General features: G+C 54.7%; 1 protein-coding gene across 1 annotated transcript; it reads right to left on the minus strand.

Annotated features, from left to right (window-relative positions):
- Positions 1-3,563: 3,563 nt before the first annotated feature.
- Positions 3,564-12,035, minus strand: TEX35 (testis expressed 35). Its single transcript, XM_054587549.1, has 8 exons — positions 11,997-12,035; positions 11,271-11,321; positions 10,635-10,703; positions 9,651-9,707; positions 8,511-8,570; positions 4,372-4,436; positions 3,950-4,146; positions 3,564-3,610 (listed from the first exon to the last, which is right to left on the minus strand). The coding sequence occupies exons 1-8, from the start codon at positions 12,033-12,035 to the stop codon at positions 3,564-3,566; spliced, it is 585 nt and encodes a 194-aa protein (XP_054443524.1).
- Positions 12,036-17,617: the final 5,582 nt, after the last annotated feature.

The raw sequence follows: 17,617 nt of genomic DNA on the forward strand, positions 1-17,617 counted from the left end.
TGGTCCTTACCCACCGTTTTCCACCTCAACTCCCTCCGTTGCTCAAAAATCTCATCCCGTGCCTGCTGCTAATGAGATCACAACCAGACTCCTCAAGCTGCTATTCAAGACCTTGCATGTCAGATCTGCTCTTAGATTTGTGACGTTTTCTTCCCCATCCCTGTCTGTAAACCTGCATTCGAAGGTGCCAAGCGTGCCCTTCACATCCCCACGCCCTTGCCTTTGCTCACCCCACTCTCTTACCCCTGTGACGCCCCCATCGTCCTGGCGAGGCTACCCTCTGCCCCTACACAGCTCTTCAAGGGCTTGGCCACTTGGTCATTTAGGGAAGTTTCCCACCTCCTCACCAGGAGCCACCTGCATATGTCTGCCCTTTCCACACAGCTTGTCGGTTTCTAGAGGCAGCACTTACGTCTTCATGTTCGTCCTCAGTGTGGAGGTTAGAGGCCTGCCCTTGGTGGGCGCTCAAGGAACGATTATTGCCTGAACTTTTGCTGCTTCTCCTGTTGGCCCTCTTGACCCCTCCAGGACTTGTGGCCTCAGCACTGCAGACATGCCTGAAGGGCCCCAGGGTGCCAGTAGGGGACTGCTCCCACTTGGGTCCCTCCAGGACCAAGCAGGCGTGTGGGAGGGGGGATGGTCGCAAGTAAACTCTCCTGACTACCCGGATTTCCATCCCGGATCCGGTCTGCACATGTGCACACCTGCCTGGGGCCTGCATCCAGGCGGACTCATGAGATGTGCGAGGCTTGACGAGGGCTCTTGAGCCTTGATTTCATGGCCACATTGCTCCCCACGTGTTTCCGAACCTAAGCAGCTGCCAGTGTTAAGAACTAAGACAAGGTCGTCAGGGACTCAGAGCTGCCAGGACGAGCTGAGGCGCGGAGTCATCTTTGTGCAAATGACTCTGCAGTGCTTGTCAAGGCCCAAGGACTGGTGGCAGTGCCCTGCTTCCACACCCTCCACCGCAGAGGCAACAGAAGGACAAGCATGTGTGCACGCACGTCAAGAGAACAGGTCTGCTTGGCTGTCAAACAGCTGTCGTCCTTGGGGACGGACCTGCAGGGAGCCGTGGCCTGTCGCTCCGGCTGACGCTGCACGTGCGCCGGCTTTGCTGGTGAGCTTGTGCTTTTTTTCTGCAGGTCTCAAGGTCACCTCTTCTGGAATGGAATTATACTTGCCCCTGTCTTTTCTGCCAAAGGTGCGATTCCTGTCCTGTGCACAGGGGCTCTTGGGGGGGGGGTGTCTCCGCAACGGCACCCCCACTTCTTTTTCGTGCCACAGAGCTGGGCAGACCAAGGTGGACAGTCAACCCTACCTGCACAATCAGATTTCCTTTTGGAATGAGTGTCTAAGTGAGAGCAAGACAGAAGCCCCCACGTGTTTTATAACTTAGTCCTGGGAGTCACACATCTTCGCTTCTGCCACACGCTGTTCATTAGAAGCAAGTCACTATGTCTTATCACGCAAGGGGAGAGGATTAGGCTCCTCTTGAAAGAGCCTCAAGTAATTTGTGAGACTATTTGAAAACACCATGGCATAGAACTGAACCATGAAGTGTCCCCAAGGGCCGGTGGGGCGAGGGCGGGGGTTGGTAGTCAAGGGATAGCATCTGGAGAGTCCCCCGCAATAGGCAGAATCATAACCCCTAAAGATGTCATGTTTTGGAATAGGTTACACAGCAAAAGGAAAGAAGTTTGTTCATCAGCTGACCTTAGCACAAGGAGGTTATCAGGGGCTTCTAGGTGGGCCCCATGCAACCACAGGGGCCTCAAATGTGGGCGCAGGCAGCCAAGCAGGGCTCGTGTCAGAGAGACGCAGCATGAGAAGGCTGGCCTGGCCATCGCTGGCCCTGGAGACAGAGGGGCCCGAGAGGGAACGCGAGGGAATGCTTCTGGAAGCTGCAAAGGCAAGCAGATTCTCTCAGAGCCTCCCGAAGGTGCGCATGCTGCCAACATCCGGATTTTAGCTCAGAGACCCCCAACGTGCGATGTCTGCAGCCACCAGGTATGTAGGCCTCTGTCACAGCCGTGGGGAGATGTCACAGGGCTGTGCCCGCCCTCCTCTCTCGCCTGTTCCTACCCCACTTCCTCTTTCCTCACATGCTTATGATCATTGTCATTATTTACTTGTGGTCCATATATTTAGTGTATATGTTCACCATCCTCTTTAAAACTGTGAGCTCAAGGGCAAGGCCTATGTTTACCTATGGGTTTTGTTTGTTCAATGGAAATCCGAAGCACCCAGCACATCACTCATTATTATGTAGCCGTGAAATACTCGATCAGTGACTGACTAGACTGTCTCGAAGTGGAAGCAGCCAACTTGGCAGAGAGATGAAACAAGCAAGAGCTGGTATGAAATGCAATACGAGATCCCATGAATTCCTTCTCCATCACACTGGAGCCAAGGATCACACCCATGGCAGGACGGCTCTCTGAAGTCCTGTTTCCTCTGTATCTTCCTTCACTCTTGCTTCAGCCAAGCCTCTTCCACCCGAGGGAAAGGGCTTGGGGCAGGACAGAGCACGTCTGAGGGAGGTCACGAGCTCTTCCCCACCTTTGCAAAGGCCTAAGGCCTCTGAAGGGATCCCTATCCGTCTGGTGGGGGAGGGGGATGAAACCTGCCAGAGGGTAAGGAGGGTGGGTCCTCAGAGCCCAAGGGGACCGATGAGCACCGGGTCCTGAGCCCTCCTGCAAGCTGGACACTGGGTCTGTGGGTTCCCCACATCGCCCCAAACTCTTGGGTAACCCCAACACACACAGTGTAGGAGCTAAGAACACGGAGGGAGGAGGCGGACAGGGCCGTGGGGGTGTCTCCTGTCACCCCGCAGAAAGGTGTCCCATATCTTCAGGTGTCCCATCTCTTCTGACCTGGGGCCTTTGCAGAACAAGGTGGGGTTGAGGGAGATAGTGGCTGGGAGGGGGACGACCCTCAAGGATGACCGGGAAGAGGGGTCGGAGACTGAAACACGCTTCTTTAGAACAGAAAATTAACACTCTCCGCATACTCAAGCTTGGTGACACCCCCTTCGGATTTGGATGAAGACTTTAATCCAGATGGAGGGAGGCGCGGGGCGGGGTGGGACGGAAGCGGGCAACAGCCTTCGCTGTGCAGCTGAGGACGAGGCGGAGGGCGAGGCGGCTGGCGAGGCGGAGGATGAGCTGGAGCTCCAGCAGGTCTGGCGGTGCGGCTAAGTGGGAAGCGTGTCCTCCATCGCGTAGAAGTTGAAGCACAGATACATCAGAAAGCAGCTCCAGACGCCAAGGGCGAGTAGGGTGCCCAGGCCTGGTGCGGAAGCGGCCTGCTAGACGGGGACAGAGGCAGACACCTGTGGCAGGGGCAGGCTGGCGCTGGCAGGGGGCCCGCCCCTCCACGGGAGCCTTCGGGCTGGGCTGCCCAGCCCTCCTTCCTGGGGCCCGCGTCCTCCGAGGCTGAGCGGGGTGGCGGGGGCAGAGTCTGCGGGCGCACAGGTAAAGGCCGATGCGAGCGCAGCCCGGGCACACTGTCTTTGGGACCACGGGGCACCCGGCTGAGACAAGGCACATCTCTTCTGAAGCTACCTACCCCTGATTGTAGTTGTTCTTTAGGGCACACAACAAATATTTCTCTTGTAGAGGACAGAAACGGCACAAGAAAGATCATTTTTCCCTGGTCCAAGATGACCAGACTGCTGGGCACCTCGTCAGGTCTTGCTATAGGAAAGGACAGAACAATACAGTGGCACTTGGGGGCGGGCACATCCAGGGTGGAGCCGGCTTGGCCATGGCGTGGGAATGTCCCAGGCCTAGAGGGCAAGGCCGCAGGGAGGGCTCAGGCTCCAGAGGCCCCCTCCGGGCGGCAGAGGGGCTCAGCCAGCCCCCTTCTGGCTAGAGGTGCGCGGCCCAGGGAGGCCAGAGAGGAGCAGGAGCCCAGGGTGCAGCTCCCGCACAGGGCTGCCGGGCTTCACTTACGCAGCAGGTCCCACACTGATGGAGGGAATCCAGCGGGTCCTTTTTGGCTTTCTGCAGTGCCAGATTCTTCTTGGGAACCGCCCGCAATGTCCCGTCAGCTCCCTCCAGTTTCTTGAGCCGGAGCTGGGAGTCCATGCCAGGCTTTCCCACCAGCCTGAGCTCCTGAGGCCCCTTTGGCTCTCTTCTGAGGAGGCTGGGGAGTCAGGGAGGGGCAGAGTTGGGGGGACAACTTCCAACATGACAAGGAGACAATGACAGCACAGGTGGCCGTGGAAGGCCTCGACTCCAAGCCATCGGGGCCACAGAAAGCCCGACAGCTCCGTGAAGGGTCTGAGAGTCCTTGCACCCCGAGGACACTTAGCAAAGTGAAGGGGAAGATTCTTTAAGGGTGAGGACAGAGGGTACAGCTTATACTCACAGCTTGTTGTTTTTCTGTACATTTATTAAAACATCCATCTTCTCATCCATATCCTTCTGCATTTCCTTCGAGAGAGAATTCAAAGCTAGAAGCTACGCCTTGAAAGGTTTCTGAAGTCCCTGTCTCCTCCCTCTCTGCAAACCACTCAGAGGTCGCGCCCTCAGCCCCTGACTCCCTCAGGACGCTCCCTGGCCTCAGGTGCGGTGGCTTACGGGGGCGTGCCTGCCGTGGGCTGCCTCCCCCTTCCCACGATGAGGCTGGGCGACGAGCGGAGTCACCAGGGCCTGTCCACAGTCCCCAGGTGAGTCAGAGGCCAGAAACTGTTTCACCCAAACTCACACGCTCCCACTTCGATGAAACTATTATCTGCCTTGGTTCAAGGCCTTTAAAATAACACAACCAAGACAATACGTCGTGTGACGACCCCACCCCTTCACCCCCAAAGACACTTTGACTCCAGTGTTTTGACCCCTGCTGTGCACTCAGATCCTGTGTATTTGTTTGCTCCATCTTTTACCCAATTCCTGGCAGAAATGGTCAACACAAAATAAAACTGACAGTAGCTCAAATGGCACCTCACTTGTGTTATTTACTAAGAACTGAAAGAATTGTAAAATCTTGGCAAAGTTTAGGTCTATAAAGTTGACCTGAGAAAATTGGATGAGAACAGTGGTCACAAAAGAAATTCTAAGATGGCAGATGCTACCATAGACAAACAGGGACATAATAGGATTGGGTCAAACATCACAAAATGTAAACTAGTAATTTGCTTCAAGGAAAATAACTTTAATAAAAAAATAAAAGTTTGGGAACAGTTTCCTGAACTACGGTAAAAACTGGATCAAAAAATTATGCTGCCTGGGTGGAGAGGATTTCAAAAACTACCTTCCTGGAAAGCAGTCTTAAATATTCGTGTAAATTTTGAATAAAACAGTTATATTCATAGGTAGAATCAAAATATGCTTGAAGTCCAAATTTCCCCTGGGTCCAAAAACCTAGAATCAAAACATCCCATATTCTTGCAAGTCTGGCCGTCAGCCCTAACTCCTCTGTCCCAAATTGACCCCCACATTTTCTCTTCTACATTAATTCTATCTCCCAGCTACCCTTGTCATTGTCGCCACTTGCTTCTAATCACACAGACTAAACCTTTGGCATCATCATGGACGCTTGCCTTCCTTTTATTCTCTCTATTCAGTTGGTCACCAAGAACATTATTTTCCTTCAGAGCATCTTTCTGATTCCCCCTGCCCTTCTGTTCCTACACCTGTCCGGTTTTCTTCACCTTGAGCCGGCTGCGGCTTCCTGTTGGATATTTTTGCTTCAGACGACCCCCACCTGCTCCCTGGGGCCCCCACAGGCCACCTTGCAAACAGCTGCCAGCTCAGCTTTCTGAAACGCTGCTCCTGGCATGTTCTTTGATTAAGACTCTCCAGAGGCCCCTGACTGCTTACACAGCCAAGCCCCAACCTGTCTGCCTGTCTTCCCAAAGCCTCCGTTCCCCGCTGCCTCGGTGCCCCACCCATTTTATTTCTCACAGTTTCCCCAAATGACCCCACTTTCAGGACTGATCTCCCCCGACTGTGATGCACTTCATGTTCCTCCTGCCCCCACGCTGCGCGCAAGCTGTGCCTGTGCCCGAAATAGCCTCCTCCGAGCCTCTCCTGCCTGGGCCTACCCACCAGCAGACACACACTTGGTGTTGGCATTTTACTATGGAGACAACACTTGCCCTTGCAGGAAATCTGGATAATATGGAGGAATACAAAAGAAAAAATTATCGTCACCTAGAAATAACAATAATCCTTTTGGTATATTTCTTTCCGGTCTTTTTCTTTATGTTCATTTACTTTTTTTTTTCCCATTTAGTTGAGATCAGCTTGTATACCTTACTTGTATCTTGCTCTCTTCTTAGATGCTGTCTAGGAGTTCCTAATTTTCATTATATGGATATATCATAATTTATTTGGCTGTTTCTCTACTGTTAAAATTGTGGTTATTTCCAAATACACACACACACACACACACACACACACACATCTATGCTAGCACTTCTGATCATTCTTAGAGGTTAAATTCTGAGAAGCGGAATCGATGAGTCAAGGGGGTTCAATGCTCTTTATTTTTAGAGAGAGGGGAAGGGAGTGAGAAGAAGAGGGAGAGGAACATCGATGACAGAGAGAACCCTGATCGATTGCCTCCCATGCACACCCTGTCCAGGTCCGGGGACAGAACCTGAAACTCTGGCACATGCCCTGAGCCGGGATCGAACCGGTGACCTTTTGCTTTGTGGGACGATGCCCAACCCACTGAGCCACACCGGTCAGGGCTCCTTTTCAGTTCTTCTCATCAGCAGTATGAGAGCATTCCTATCTTAGTCTATAATTGTCAGAGATTAAAACTGCTTGAACGTGACACTTAACTAATTATTGTTTTCATTTGCATTCATTTGATTACTCATGAGGTAAACTCTTTTAATGTTTATTGCTTTTTAGTTACATTCTCTTCTGTGGATTTGCAGTTCCTGCTCTTTCCGCATTTTTCTACGTGGTTCTTACTGATTTGTGTGAGTTCTATGCGTTGCAGATAAAAAAGGCTTCGGTCTATCTATGTCTATCCCATTTGTGGGAAAATTGTTTCTCTAAAACTGTTGTTTGCTTTTTTTTTAAAAATTATTTATGGGGCTGTTCTATAATTTCAGTTTTTTTATATTGTTAAATATATCATTTCTTCCTTTGTGATTTCTTCCATTGTATTTATGCTTGGAACCTCTGGATTAATACTTATATGTATTTTCTTCTTACTGGTTTTTAGTATTTAAATTCACTTTGTAGAATATTCTACTATACAGAATTAACCGAACTAAGTTTTCTCTTCATATAGTCAGGCAATGTTCATAATATTGCATAACTCTTTCCTTCTCACTGACCTTTAAAAAATCATCTTTATCCTATTGTAAATTTTACAGAGCTGGGGTTCCCACACTAGAGTGTACAATGGAATCACGAAGGGACCTTGAAAAACTGCTGACCCTGGACCTCACCCCCAGAGGTCCTGATACGGGGATGTGGTGTTGCCTGGGCACCCGGGGTCAGAGCCGCAGGCCAGCGACTCCCTCCGCGGCCACCGTGGCTGCTGCCCTGGGCTCTCCCCTGAGCGAGCGTCAAGGTTGCTCCGCTGCAAAGCATCTGCACCCTGCCCTGTTTCTGGGGTCCCGGGCCTGGGAATATGGGTTTTGGAAAGCCTCACAGGTATTCTGGTGGCACCCCCGGCAGACACGCGGCTCCAGGGGTATCTATGCTGCTGTCCCTGGGCTGTACCACCTTAATTCACTTATTGTGGCTTTAGTACGAATTGCAACACCTCGCAGGGGTATTCAAATTCTTGAAATGTTATCGATACCTGCTTTCCCTATTAAGCTTCAATGTCGGTGGCTCTCAGATTTTCACCTGGAGACCGTGAAAAAAATCCAAGGCCCCAAGTCCCATCTAAATGGGACCTGGGCTTGCCCTGCCGGGCGGCTCAGTTGATGGGACTGTTGTCCCTCGCGCCAAAAGGTTTGCTGGTTCGGTTTCTGGGTGGAGCAGGGACGGGAGGCAACTGATCGATGTTTCTCTGTCACGTCAATGTTTCTCTCTCTCCCCTCCTTCCTCTCTCTCTAAACTTAATAAATATATATCCTTAGGCAAGGATTAAAAAAATAATAATAAAATAAAAAATAAAAATAAATAACATTTTAAAGTAAGATAAAAATAAATGAATAGGACCTGGGCTCTGTTTTCTTTATTTGTGCTGGTGATTCTAAAACACAGCAAAGTCTGAGAACAGTTCTAAAATCTGATAATCTTCTCAGTGGCTGTTGCATTTAAAAATAACCTGGTGGGCTCTAAGCTTCCCGTGCAGCCTTCGCGGCTCACCTGAAGACCCACTTTCTCCCTAAGGACTTTTCGGGTTCCCCCAGCCCAGTCACCACTCACTTCTCTAAACTCTCCGTTAACTGACATCCAGTTATCACTTCGCCTGTCGCTTACGTATTAATTCTTTCTTGCAATAGAGTTTGGGGCATGGCCTGCTATGTCTGTCTGTCCACAAATCCTAGCACGGTGCTGGCCCATGGAAGGCACTCAGTAAGTTCTTACCTTCATAATCGCCACAAATTCCTGGAGTTTATCAAAATCCTTGTCCATTACATCTTTTATCTGACAAGGAAGAAAGACACAGGGCATGTTACTGACTGTGAAGTCATTTTGGGGGCATTTTAAGCAAAGGGCCGCAGCTGCTGCTGGTATGAGCTGGATGAAGCTCATGGAAGAGAGTAATAACAGCCCATCAAAGCCACATTCTTCCCAAGGGGCTAACCAAGAGACTAGGGGTGCAGGTACCATCAAGTGCCCACCAGCAGCAGCCTCAGCCCATCCCAGACCTACTGCCAGGCTTCCGCGTGGCGCTCAGACCACGGCTTCAGTTGCGCCTTCTTGCTGGGCATTCCCTTCCTCCCTGAGGGCGCTCCAGGAAATGCCCTCACAGGGGCGAGGAGAGAGGTCTTGCTCTGCAGCTGGCTCGGGGCAGGTGGGCAGAAGAACTGAGTTGGTCCCTGGCTGCCCCGAAATTCCAATCAGCTCCTCTCTGTCTGTAAAGTTGTCTCTCCCCAACCTCATCCCAAAGACCCCTGAGAGAGTCCTCTGCATTCAAACACTGGGCTTACACACCAAAGAAGAAAGAAATACAGGGTCGGGCAGAAGTAACGCCATTGAGTGTGGCTGGTGGGGTATGTGAATGTCTCGCACGAGAGGGACAGCAATTTGCACATTTCACCTAAAATGTCGTACGGTTTGCTTGAGTGTGCTGTTGTTACGTTTTGGAATTACACGTTTATGACTTTGTAATAAAAGATTTTTATGTAATAAAAAAGGGGTGCTATTTGTGCCAGATGCCGTAGAAACCCTGAGCTACCCAACACGCAGAGGCTCCCAGGGGTGTCCAAACGGCAGCCCGCGCGCTGCCTGCGGCCCAGGGTGACCGCGAATGCGGCCCAACACAAAACTGCCAATCCACTTAAAACATGATGAGATTTTTTTTGTGTGATTATGTGTTGCAATATATTTAATGTGTGGCCCGGAGACGCCAGAAGTTTGGACATTCCTGCAGGGGTTCGGGCGGGTTCATTTGAGAGCTTTTTCCATGACCTTCCTGATTTCCGCCACTGTTCAAAGTCAGGCCCTACGCTTTCCTGGCCGCTGCCCTTTACCTCCAGGTTCTGAAAAGTCTCATCCTGTTACCTGTTTTATCTCTTCCATTTTTTCCTTGAGCTCTTCCCTCACCTCCCTGAGTTCATTCTGAGGAAATAAAATAAGGAAGAGAAGGAGTCAAGAAATCTCTTGGGTGGAAGGGACACTGACAAAGGAGGAAGGGACACAGGACAAAGGTCCTGGGGTGTGGACAGAGGAGGGACAGAGAGACGCGTCCCATTAGGGAGGGAAGAAAGGGCGCTATTAAGAAAACAGGAGCGTAGGACATTCAGACACCATGTGCCTCTGACACTTCTGTGATGTGACTGTCAACATTGCACAGACAACACAAACTGAGGGTCATTCTACAAAGTGAATGGTCTGTAATCCTCAAAAATGTCACTGTCCCAAGAGACAGAGGTTGAAGGGTTGTTCCAGATGTCAGGAGGCTACAGTGACACAGAACCTGGACGCACGTGTGATCCCAGATGGGGTCCCAGGCAAAAAAAAACTGTTTTTTTTCCTTCTGTTATGAAAGACATTAGTGGATAATTGTTGAAATTAGAATAAGGGCTGTAGATGAGTACAGTGCCAATGTTAATTTCCTGATTTTAGCATTTTGATGACTTGACTTTGGCCGTGTAAGAGAGTGCTCTTGTTTTTAGGAAACTCACACAGACATTTGAGAGAAACATGCTCTCACATGGTTCCGGAAACATATTGTGTGTGTTGGGGGGAGGGGGTAAGAGAGCGGGAGAGAACCACGATAAAATGCCAACACTTGGGGAATCTGGGGGAGAGCACACTACGAGTCATTGTGCCATTTTTGAAACTTTTCTGTAAGTCTGAAATTATTTCAAAACAAAGAGTTAAAAGAAACAAACACAAAGAACCCGAGGGAATGAAGTCACAGGGCCCAAAGCTCAACCGTTGATGCCGAAGGATTTTCCCGAATGGAGGCTGCTTGGCTGCACCACCACCGCGCCCCGCTTCACCGGGCTGATCCCACCCTGCCGCCTGGGCTCACACACCTACCTTTAGCTCCCGAGTGCCTCCTGGTTTGGTAAATGGCCCTTCCGGTTTAATTCCTTTGTAGTCACATGTCTGCTGATTGAAACGAGAAACACAGCCCTGGAACTGGCAGGTGTGTAAGGCAGGGAGTCCGCCCCAGTTCCGGCTCCTCCCTCCGGGCCGGGGCAGACGCGCGAGGGCCGGCGCGCCCCCTGCCCCGCCGCTCCCTCCGCCCTTCGGTCCCCTCGGAGCTCGCCCACCGCACTGCCCGCGCGGCCTCCGCCCTCCCGGGGCCTCCGCCCCCCACGCTCTTCCTCCCGCAGCCCCTGAGTGGCCCGGGTCTCGTCCTGTCCTTCGGCTCCGGGCTCCGAGGAAGGCCTTTCCCGACCCCGACCTACAGCAGCCCTCCCGTCAGGTCTCCCTGTTTCACTTCTCTGCACAGTAGTGACACTGCCCAGTTTCTCTTCTCACGTATGTGTCCGATGAGTGATTAGTGTGACGAGCTATGACCGCAGAGAGCCTGCCCGTCCCTCGGTGTGTGTGCCCCAGCACCTGGCACAGGGCGCGGCCGCCGGCAGCAGAGAACGACCCCTGACTGCAGGGCACCTCCCCAGGGCTCTCGGGCCTGGCTGCCGGCACGGCCTCAGAACAGCTTCTTACTTTGATCGGCTCTGGCTTCAATTCCAGGCAAACTGCCTTGTAGTTCTTGCTCTGCGGAGGGGGCGGTTGGGATTCGCCCGTCAGGCATCGCTCCGGGGAGGCCCCCTCCGCTCCCTTGCGGGAGCCCCCTGCCCTACCCGCCTGCCCCGCCGCACCGGGCCTCAGGGCCACCTGCCCCCCAGCCCCCGAGTGAAGAAGCTCCGGTTCTGTCCTGCTGTTGCACGTCCCCGGTGAGCACGGGCCTGCCCTGCGCCCTGCCGGGGGCGCCCGGGCCGGGGAGCCCTTTCAGGGGGCTGTCGGGGAGCCGTGCAAGTCCTGTCTCAGGAGCACAGACTCAGGTTCTAACCTCAGCTGTCCTCCCCGCGGGCCGTGCCCCCGTGGGCAGGTCAGTCTCTCTGGCCTCCACTTCCCGCTCTGGGAGGTCACCCTGAGACAGGCCTGTTAGATGCAGGCCTGGCGTGGGGCGCGGCCCCGGGAGTAGTCGGGGCGGGGCTCGGTATCCGGTGTTCCTTGTCCCAGAGGGAGTCCGCGGAGCCCCCTTTCCTTCCCACCCCAAGGCCCGGAGTCAACCCCACCCGCCCTCCGGGCAGAGAGGCCGCTCCAGGCTCAGGACCGATGAAGAAAGCCAAGGGCTCGTCAGGAGGACCTGCGCCCCGCCCCGCCGCCACGTCTCCAGTCAGCGAGGCGCCCCCCGCCCCCCGCCCCGTGCAGCTGCTGCCCCTGTACCGGGTTTGCTTTCTTCACTTCTGCCCTCTTGGCCGACATGGTGGAGGAGGCCAGAGTGTTCTTTTCCCAGCCTCCGCACGACGGGCCGCGACCAGGCCACTGTCCTGCGCCGATTACAGGCCAAGGAGAGGGCAGGGTGACCACCTGTGTGTGTGGTGCAGCTGAGGTCACAATGCCCGCACCCCTATGCCCGCCTGGAGTGTCACCGCGGCTTTGAGCCTGGGGTGCCTTGGCCGCTGGGGTGAGGGGCTGGGGCCAGGTTCCCAAGTCCACCCGGAGGGGCCGTGCCTGCTACGGCCGAAGCCCGGGGCTCCCCTCTGCGGAAGCGGGAGCCGCTGGCTCCTCCGCAGCAGGCCCACCCGCTGCACGGGCGGGAGGAAGGGTCGGCCCAACGAGGGACGAGAGAGACGAGGGACAGACTTCTCGGAGCCCCACACAGCTCCCTCTGCCGTGCGCTCCGGACTGAAGGGGTGAACCCCTCCTCGGCCGGAGGCTGACTTGGGCTGCGCAGCCTCTCTGGTTCAAGGGGCGCACACTGTGCTAATTTTCTGTGCTGTGGGTGTCCCAGGGGGTGGAGCGCCGGTCTCAGCAGGGTGATTTCTGATTCCCTGTCCTATCTGCACGGCTGGCCTGTCCCCCACACCCCATCCCAGTCTCATCTCCTGCTTCTGTCACCCTGGAGGAGGGTGTGGCCAGAAGCCGCTTGGGCACAACACTGCAGGTGAGAAGCCTCTGCGGGAGCGGGTACTAAACAAGAGGCCACTCTGCCAGTGGCTGTAATTCGTGCTTAATAAAGAGTCAAAGGAACATGGCCTCGCACAGGACCTGAAATCACTCGCGATCTGGGTTAGAAGCCTAATTTCTCATTCACCCCTGGGCAGTCTACTTCCTTCTTCTCCCTCATTTCAAACACATGTTGCTGCCGAAAAGGCCACCTTGGAAACTGAGGACAGACAGCGCGGAGTATAGGAACCAATGAAAACTGCAAGTGAAACAGCGCCCGCCCCCCACAGAGACCTCTCGGCCCTCCCTCCGGTCCAGGTGCGCCTGCCCTTCCCCCGCAGGCATTGGCCCTCCCTGGGAGCCACCTGCAGCCTTCCGGACGCACTTCCCAGACGGTCATTTCACAGCCCTCACCCTGGTGACAGCCCTTGATCTCACTCCGTCACAACCAAGGGAGAATGTGACTGTCACTGTGTTCAGTGTGTGTGGTGCAGGGGGAGGGAGGGGTGGTGAGCTTTCCAGCCCCCTCTCCCACCCCCATGCAGGTTTCTAAATACGCTACAGGCCTGAGCACGAAACTGATGAAAATGACTGACTTTGCCTCAACGGTCACCAGCCCGTGAACGTGGGCGCAGCAGCCAACCCGCCTGGACCTACAGCCTCGTTTCCTTCGCTTGGCTGCACGGCTGTTCGGTGAGCCTCCTTCTGGCCAAGCCGATCACAGGAGCCCAGTGGCCTCTATATCAGGAAACGGGGTCTTACAAGAAATCGAGGTCTCCCTGTAAAGCTGCTTCACAAATTATACATATGTAATTACCCTCGTTGGGGCAGAAATGTAACAAGCCCCACAGCTCCAGGCTTGTGCCTCCTCACGGGACCTGCTGTCCATGCTCCCAGTACGTCACTGTGGGCATCGATGCGTTCTGGAAGGGTGGAGCAAATCCGTTTGCCGAACCCGAATCCAAGCCTCGCCTGGTTGCCTTCTCTAAGGCTTCGCCGTGGCGTGACGCGCGGGGTTGACGCTGCCATGCTGGGGGCTCCCTGCAGGCTGCAGGCCGTCCTTCCTGAGCGATGTCAGCGCTGCTCCTCCCATCCCTTCCGGCGACATCCACCGGGAGTGGGGCCGGGGGCCCCCCGGCCCACCCACATTCGCCTGGAGTTTGGGGAAGAAGGAGCACTCACAAGGGAGACAAAGCAGCAGCCACATGTCTCTTGTCTCTAACTTGACGTCATTTGGATTTCCCTTCCCTTACCAGTGTCCTGGTTTTCAGTTTTGTGAAGTGTTGTGACACGGGGGAGCAAAATTCCGGGATCTGGACGGAGACGAAGCCCAGGAAATGTGGAGAGAAAACATCTTCCATGCTGATGGACCTACGTGACCCCCGGTGACCCAGCCTTGGACCGGGCACGGTGTCTCATAAAGGCGCTCAGGATCCTGGTGGCTGTGGCTTCTGGTCAACCTCAGACTGACCCGTCCCAGGTGACTTGCTCTTACCACAGCCTGGCAGCACTGTGCACTCTGGGGGCGCTGCCCGCAGCTGGGGGGCCCCTGGTTCCTGGCCCCAGGGAACCTGCCACACATCGTCCATCTTTTAGAGACCTGATGTGATGGCTTATGCATGGCCCTGCTCGACCGGTTGGCAGGCGCCTCACAAAGCTTTCCGCCAGTCGGGGTGTTCCCTTCGCTCACTGACATGCTGGTTACTGCGCAATTTCTGATAGTTTCTAAAAATAGCGTGTCCAACCTTGGCTACAATCACAATCCTATTATATTGTTTCTATGGAGAAATTACCCAGTTTCTGTCATGGGAACTTCTAGTGCCTCTATTTCAGGAACAAAAGATGACACGCTGAACAGAAGAATGTAAATCTCCAGCCGCTTCAATGCGGCTAATGGTCAGTGAAAAGCCGGGGCGAACGTATTGTGTGAGGATCGTGTGCTTTTTTCTCCTGTGCGTTCACATGACAGGGACATGTCGGCCAGGGCGTCCCAGGCCCCAGGGGGAGCTGTCCCCATCCCCGCGACCAGCAGAGACAGCCTGCCGTGGGAGATAAAGAGACACCAACAATTAGAGGCCCCGCTGCTTCTGCCAAATATGGCTCCCGGGGCTGCCGCACTTGGCTGGTGTCCCTTTTCCTCTTGGGGTGGAGTCCCAATAGAGGACAGAGGTTATACTCCTGGCTCTTTCGGCCTTTGTGCTCAAAGCCTCTCTACAGATGCCATCCCGGTCCTCAACAGCCTCATGCCGGTCCCCAACAGCCTCCTCTCTCCTGCTGACACCTCCAAATCCCCATTTATCGTGGACGCGATAAAACTGAGTGGTGTCCTCTTTGGGTGGCCCCTGTTGGGGGATTGTAGTCAAACTGCATGAGGTCACTTATATGTGGGTTTTTTCAATAAATATGTACAGTACTGTAAGCATATTTTCCTTATGATTTTCTTAATAACATTTTCTTTTGTCTACCTTTCTTGTAAGAATACTGTATGTAATATGTATGACATAGAAAATATCTGTTAATCAACTGTTTAGGCTATGGGGAAAGCTTCCTATCCATAGTAGACTATTAGTTTTGGGGACTCAAAAGTGGACTGAAAACTGCCCGGGGGTGGGCACCGTCACCCCTACAGCTGAGCTGGCTCTCAGTGCTGTTTTCTGCATGGTCGGCCAGGGGGACCCCAGGGGAGGGTTCCAGAATTAGCCGCGGGAGCGGCAGCATCACCCCCACTTCTGGGGCTAGAACGCAACCACCAGGCCACACCTAATTGCAAAGGAGGCTGGGCCAAGCGGCCACGCTTCTTCCGGGAGTAAGAGGAAATGGGTTTAAGGAGCAGGCAGCCAACCTCCGCCACAGCTTCCTAGTGCATCACACCTGCGTGTTATAAGTGCCTTCATGAAGAAACTTGATTGAATGTTCTTCTGTGTTTAGTGCAAGAAAGAGGCAGCTGAGAAAGTCCAAAAGGCAAGGTTATGGTGGACGCTGGAGCTGGGATCAAACCTCCTCACAGATGTGCGCTCCAGTTAGGGATCTACTTCTCTGTCACCTGAATGGCCAATGGGCTGGGACGTGGGGACGGGTTGTCGTAATGGTCCTGGGAGCCCAGGGCTTTACAATCCCACCGTCCCAGTCTCCCCCAGCCCCATCTGCAGAAGGCTCTGCAGACCTCCCCCGCCTGCTTCAGGCCCAGCCCTTGCGACAGAGGAGCCCTCTGGGGCCCTGGCTCCACCTGATGCTGCCGAGGGGTGGGGGCGGGGGCGGGGAGCAGGGCGCAGGGCGGCATAAAGACGTCCCTCCTCTGGGTGCGAAAATCGCTCCCCGGGGAAGGCAGCTTGCGCTGACTCACACAGGGAAGCAGCCACACTCATTTGCTGCGTCCCCTGAAGCAAGTGTTACTTTATTTTTAACTAATTAGCGATTAAACAAAAGAGACTCCCTTCTTGTGTCCTCACTCGTCTAAATGCGGTGACAGTGCCAGCCCATCCAGACAACGGGGACGGCTGGGCCTGCCTGGTTCTCAGCCCCGCACGCCACTGCTGGGCCGCCCTGTCCAGGCTCAGAGCCCGGCCGGCTCTGAGCACGGAGCTCAGGGCCCCTCTACAGGGGCTCCACATCGAGTCCCCTGTTGGTTCGAGACCCGCTGACCAAGCACTTGCTCTGTGCCACGCAGCCTGCGCGGCCCGGCCCCTAGGAACTCCTCGGTGACAGGGCTGAGAGTGGCAACAATACAATTGCACTTACAACGTAGCGAGTGGGCCCAGTGTGCTGAGGGGTCCCGGGGTGGCCGCGGCCGGGTTCCTCTGGACCCCATTCCCAGCCTTGAGAGCTTCCCCGGGCCCTAGTCCCCTAGACGCAGGTTCCTCCCTAATCCCCAACAAAAAGCCAGGCCGCGCCGTGCTGCCCACCACACGCAGGCTTTCCCAGCACCAACACGTGCCCGGGCCTCTGAAGAGGACACGCTCCCTCCACGCCGGGCCCGGCTGGTGACTGAACGCCTGTCCCCAGCAGATGGAGGGGGTCTTCCTTCCAGCGCAGTTCCTAGCCTTCCCAGCAGGCGTGCTGCGCACCAAACGAGCTCGCTCGGCTTCACCTGGCCCGAGTTCGCCCTTGCCTGGCCTTGTCACAGTGCACAGCGGTTTGGCCTGGGCTTAAACCTTCACGTCCTCGAGCAGCGCCAAACAAGGGGTTCTCTGAGCTCTGTCTGTGTGGAGCTAATACTTCACCCATCGGAGCGCCTGCAGGTGACACATTCCTGCCCTCAGCGGCCCTGTGGGTTTCTGCCTCAGGAACCACAGAACCACCTCGCTTTACGGTGCTTTATAGAGATCATGTTTTTTACAAACAGAAGGCAAGACCTCCTCCGGGAACAAGATCACAGCTCGCTTTGTCTCAGTGGTCTGGACCTGAGCCCGCCGTATCTCCGATGTGGGCCTGTCATGGGAAGGTCATAAATGCCACAACCCTCGGGGTTTGTGCACAGATGTGCCTCAGCTCCCAGGACCCAGAGAACTAGGAAAAGGGAAGCCCTGGCCCACAGTCCCACAGTCCCACAGTCCCTGGGCCACAGTGCACATCTCTGACAAGGGCCCCCTGTGCTGCTGGGCCGCCCCTTCGCAGAAAGACCCCCGCCTGTTCTCAGAAGGCGAGTGTGGGAAGCGCGGCCTCCCCTGGGGGCGCTGGTGGGACCCAGGCTGCGGGAAGGTGCGCCTGGTGGGCCTGGCCTGAGGGTGTAAGGTGGGGGTGGGGACGGTGCTACCGAGCTTCCATGAGCCCCTTTGCTTCCTGCAGCTCATGCAAACCCTATGTTTGTTCCTGGGCCACCGTGGGAGCCCGCTGCTTCCTTCTCCCTCTGTCCCTCACCCTGCTCAGGTTTCCTGACACAACACCAGGGACACTCACGT

Source organism: Pteronotus mesoamericanus, unplaced genomic scaffold (genome assembly GCF_021234165.1).
Source record: "Pteronotus mesoamericanus isolate MK-2021 breed Mesoamerican mustached bat unplaced genomic scaffold, CSHL_Meso_final scaffold_1186, whole genome shotgun sequence".
Taxonomy (NCBI): domain Eukaryota; kingdom Metazoa; phylum Chordata; class Mammalia; order Chiroptera; family Mormoopidae; genus Pteronotus; species Pteronotus mesoamericanus.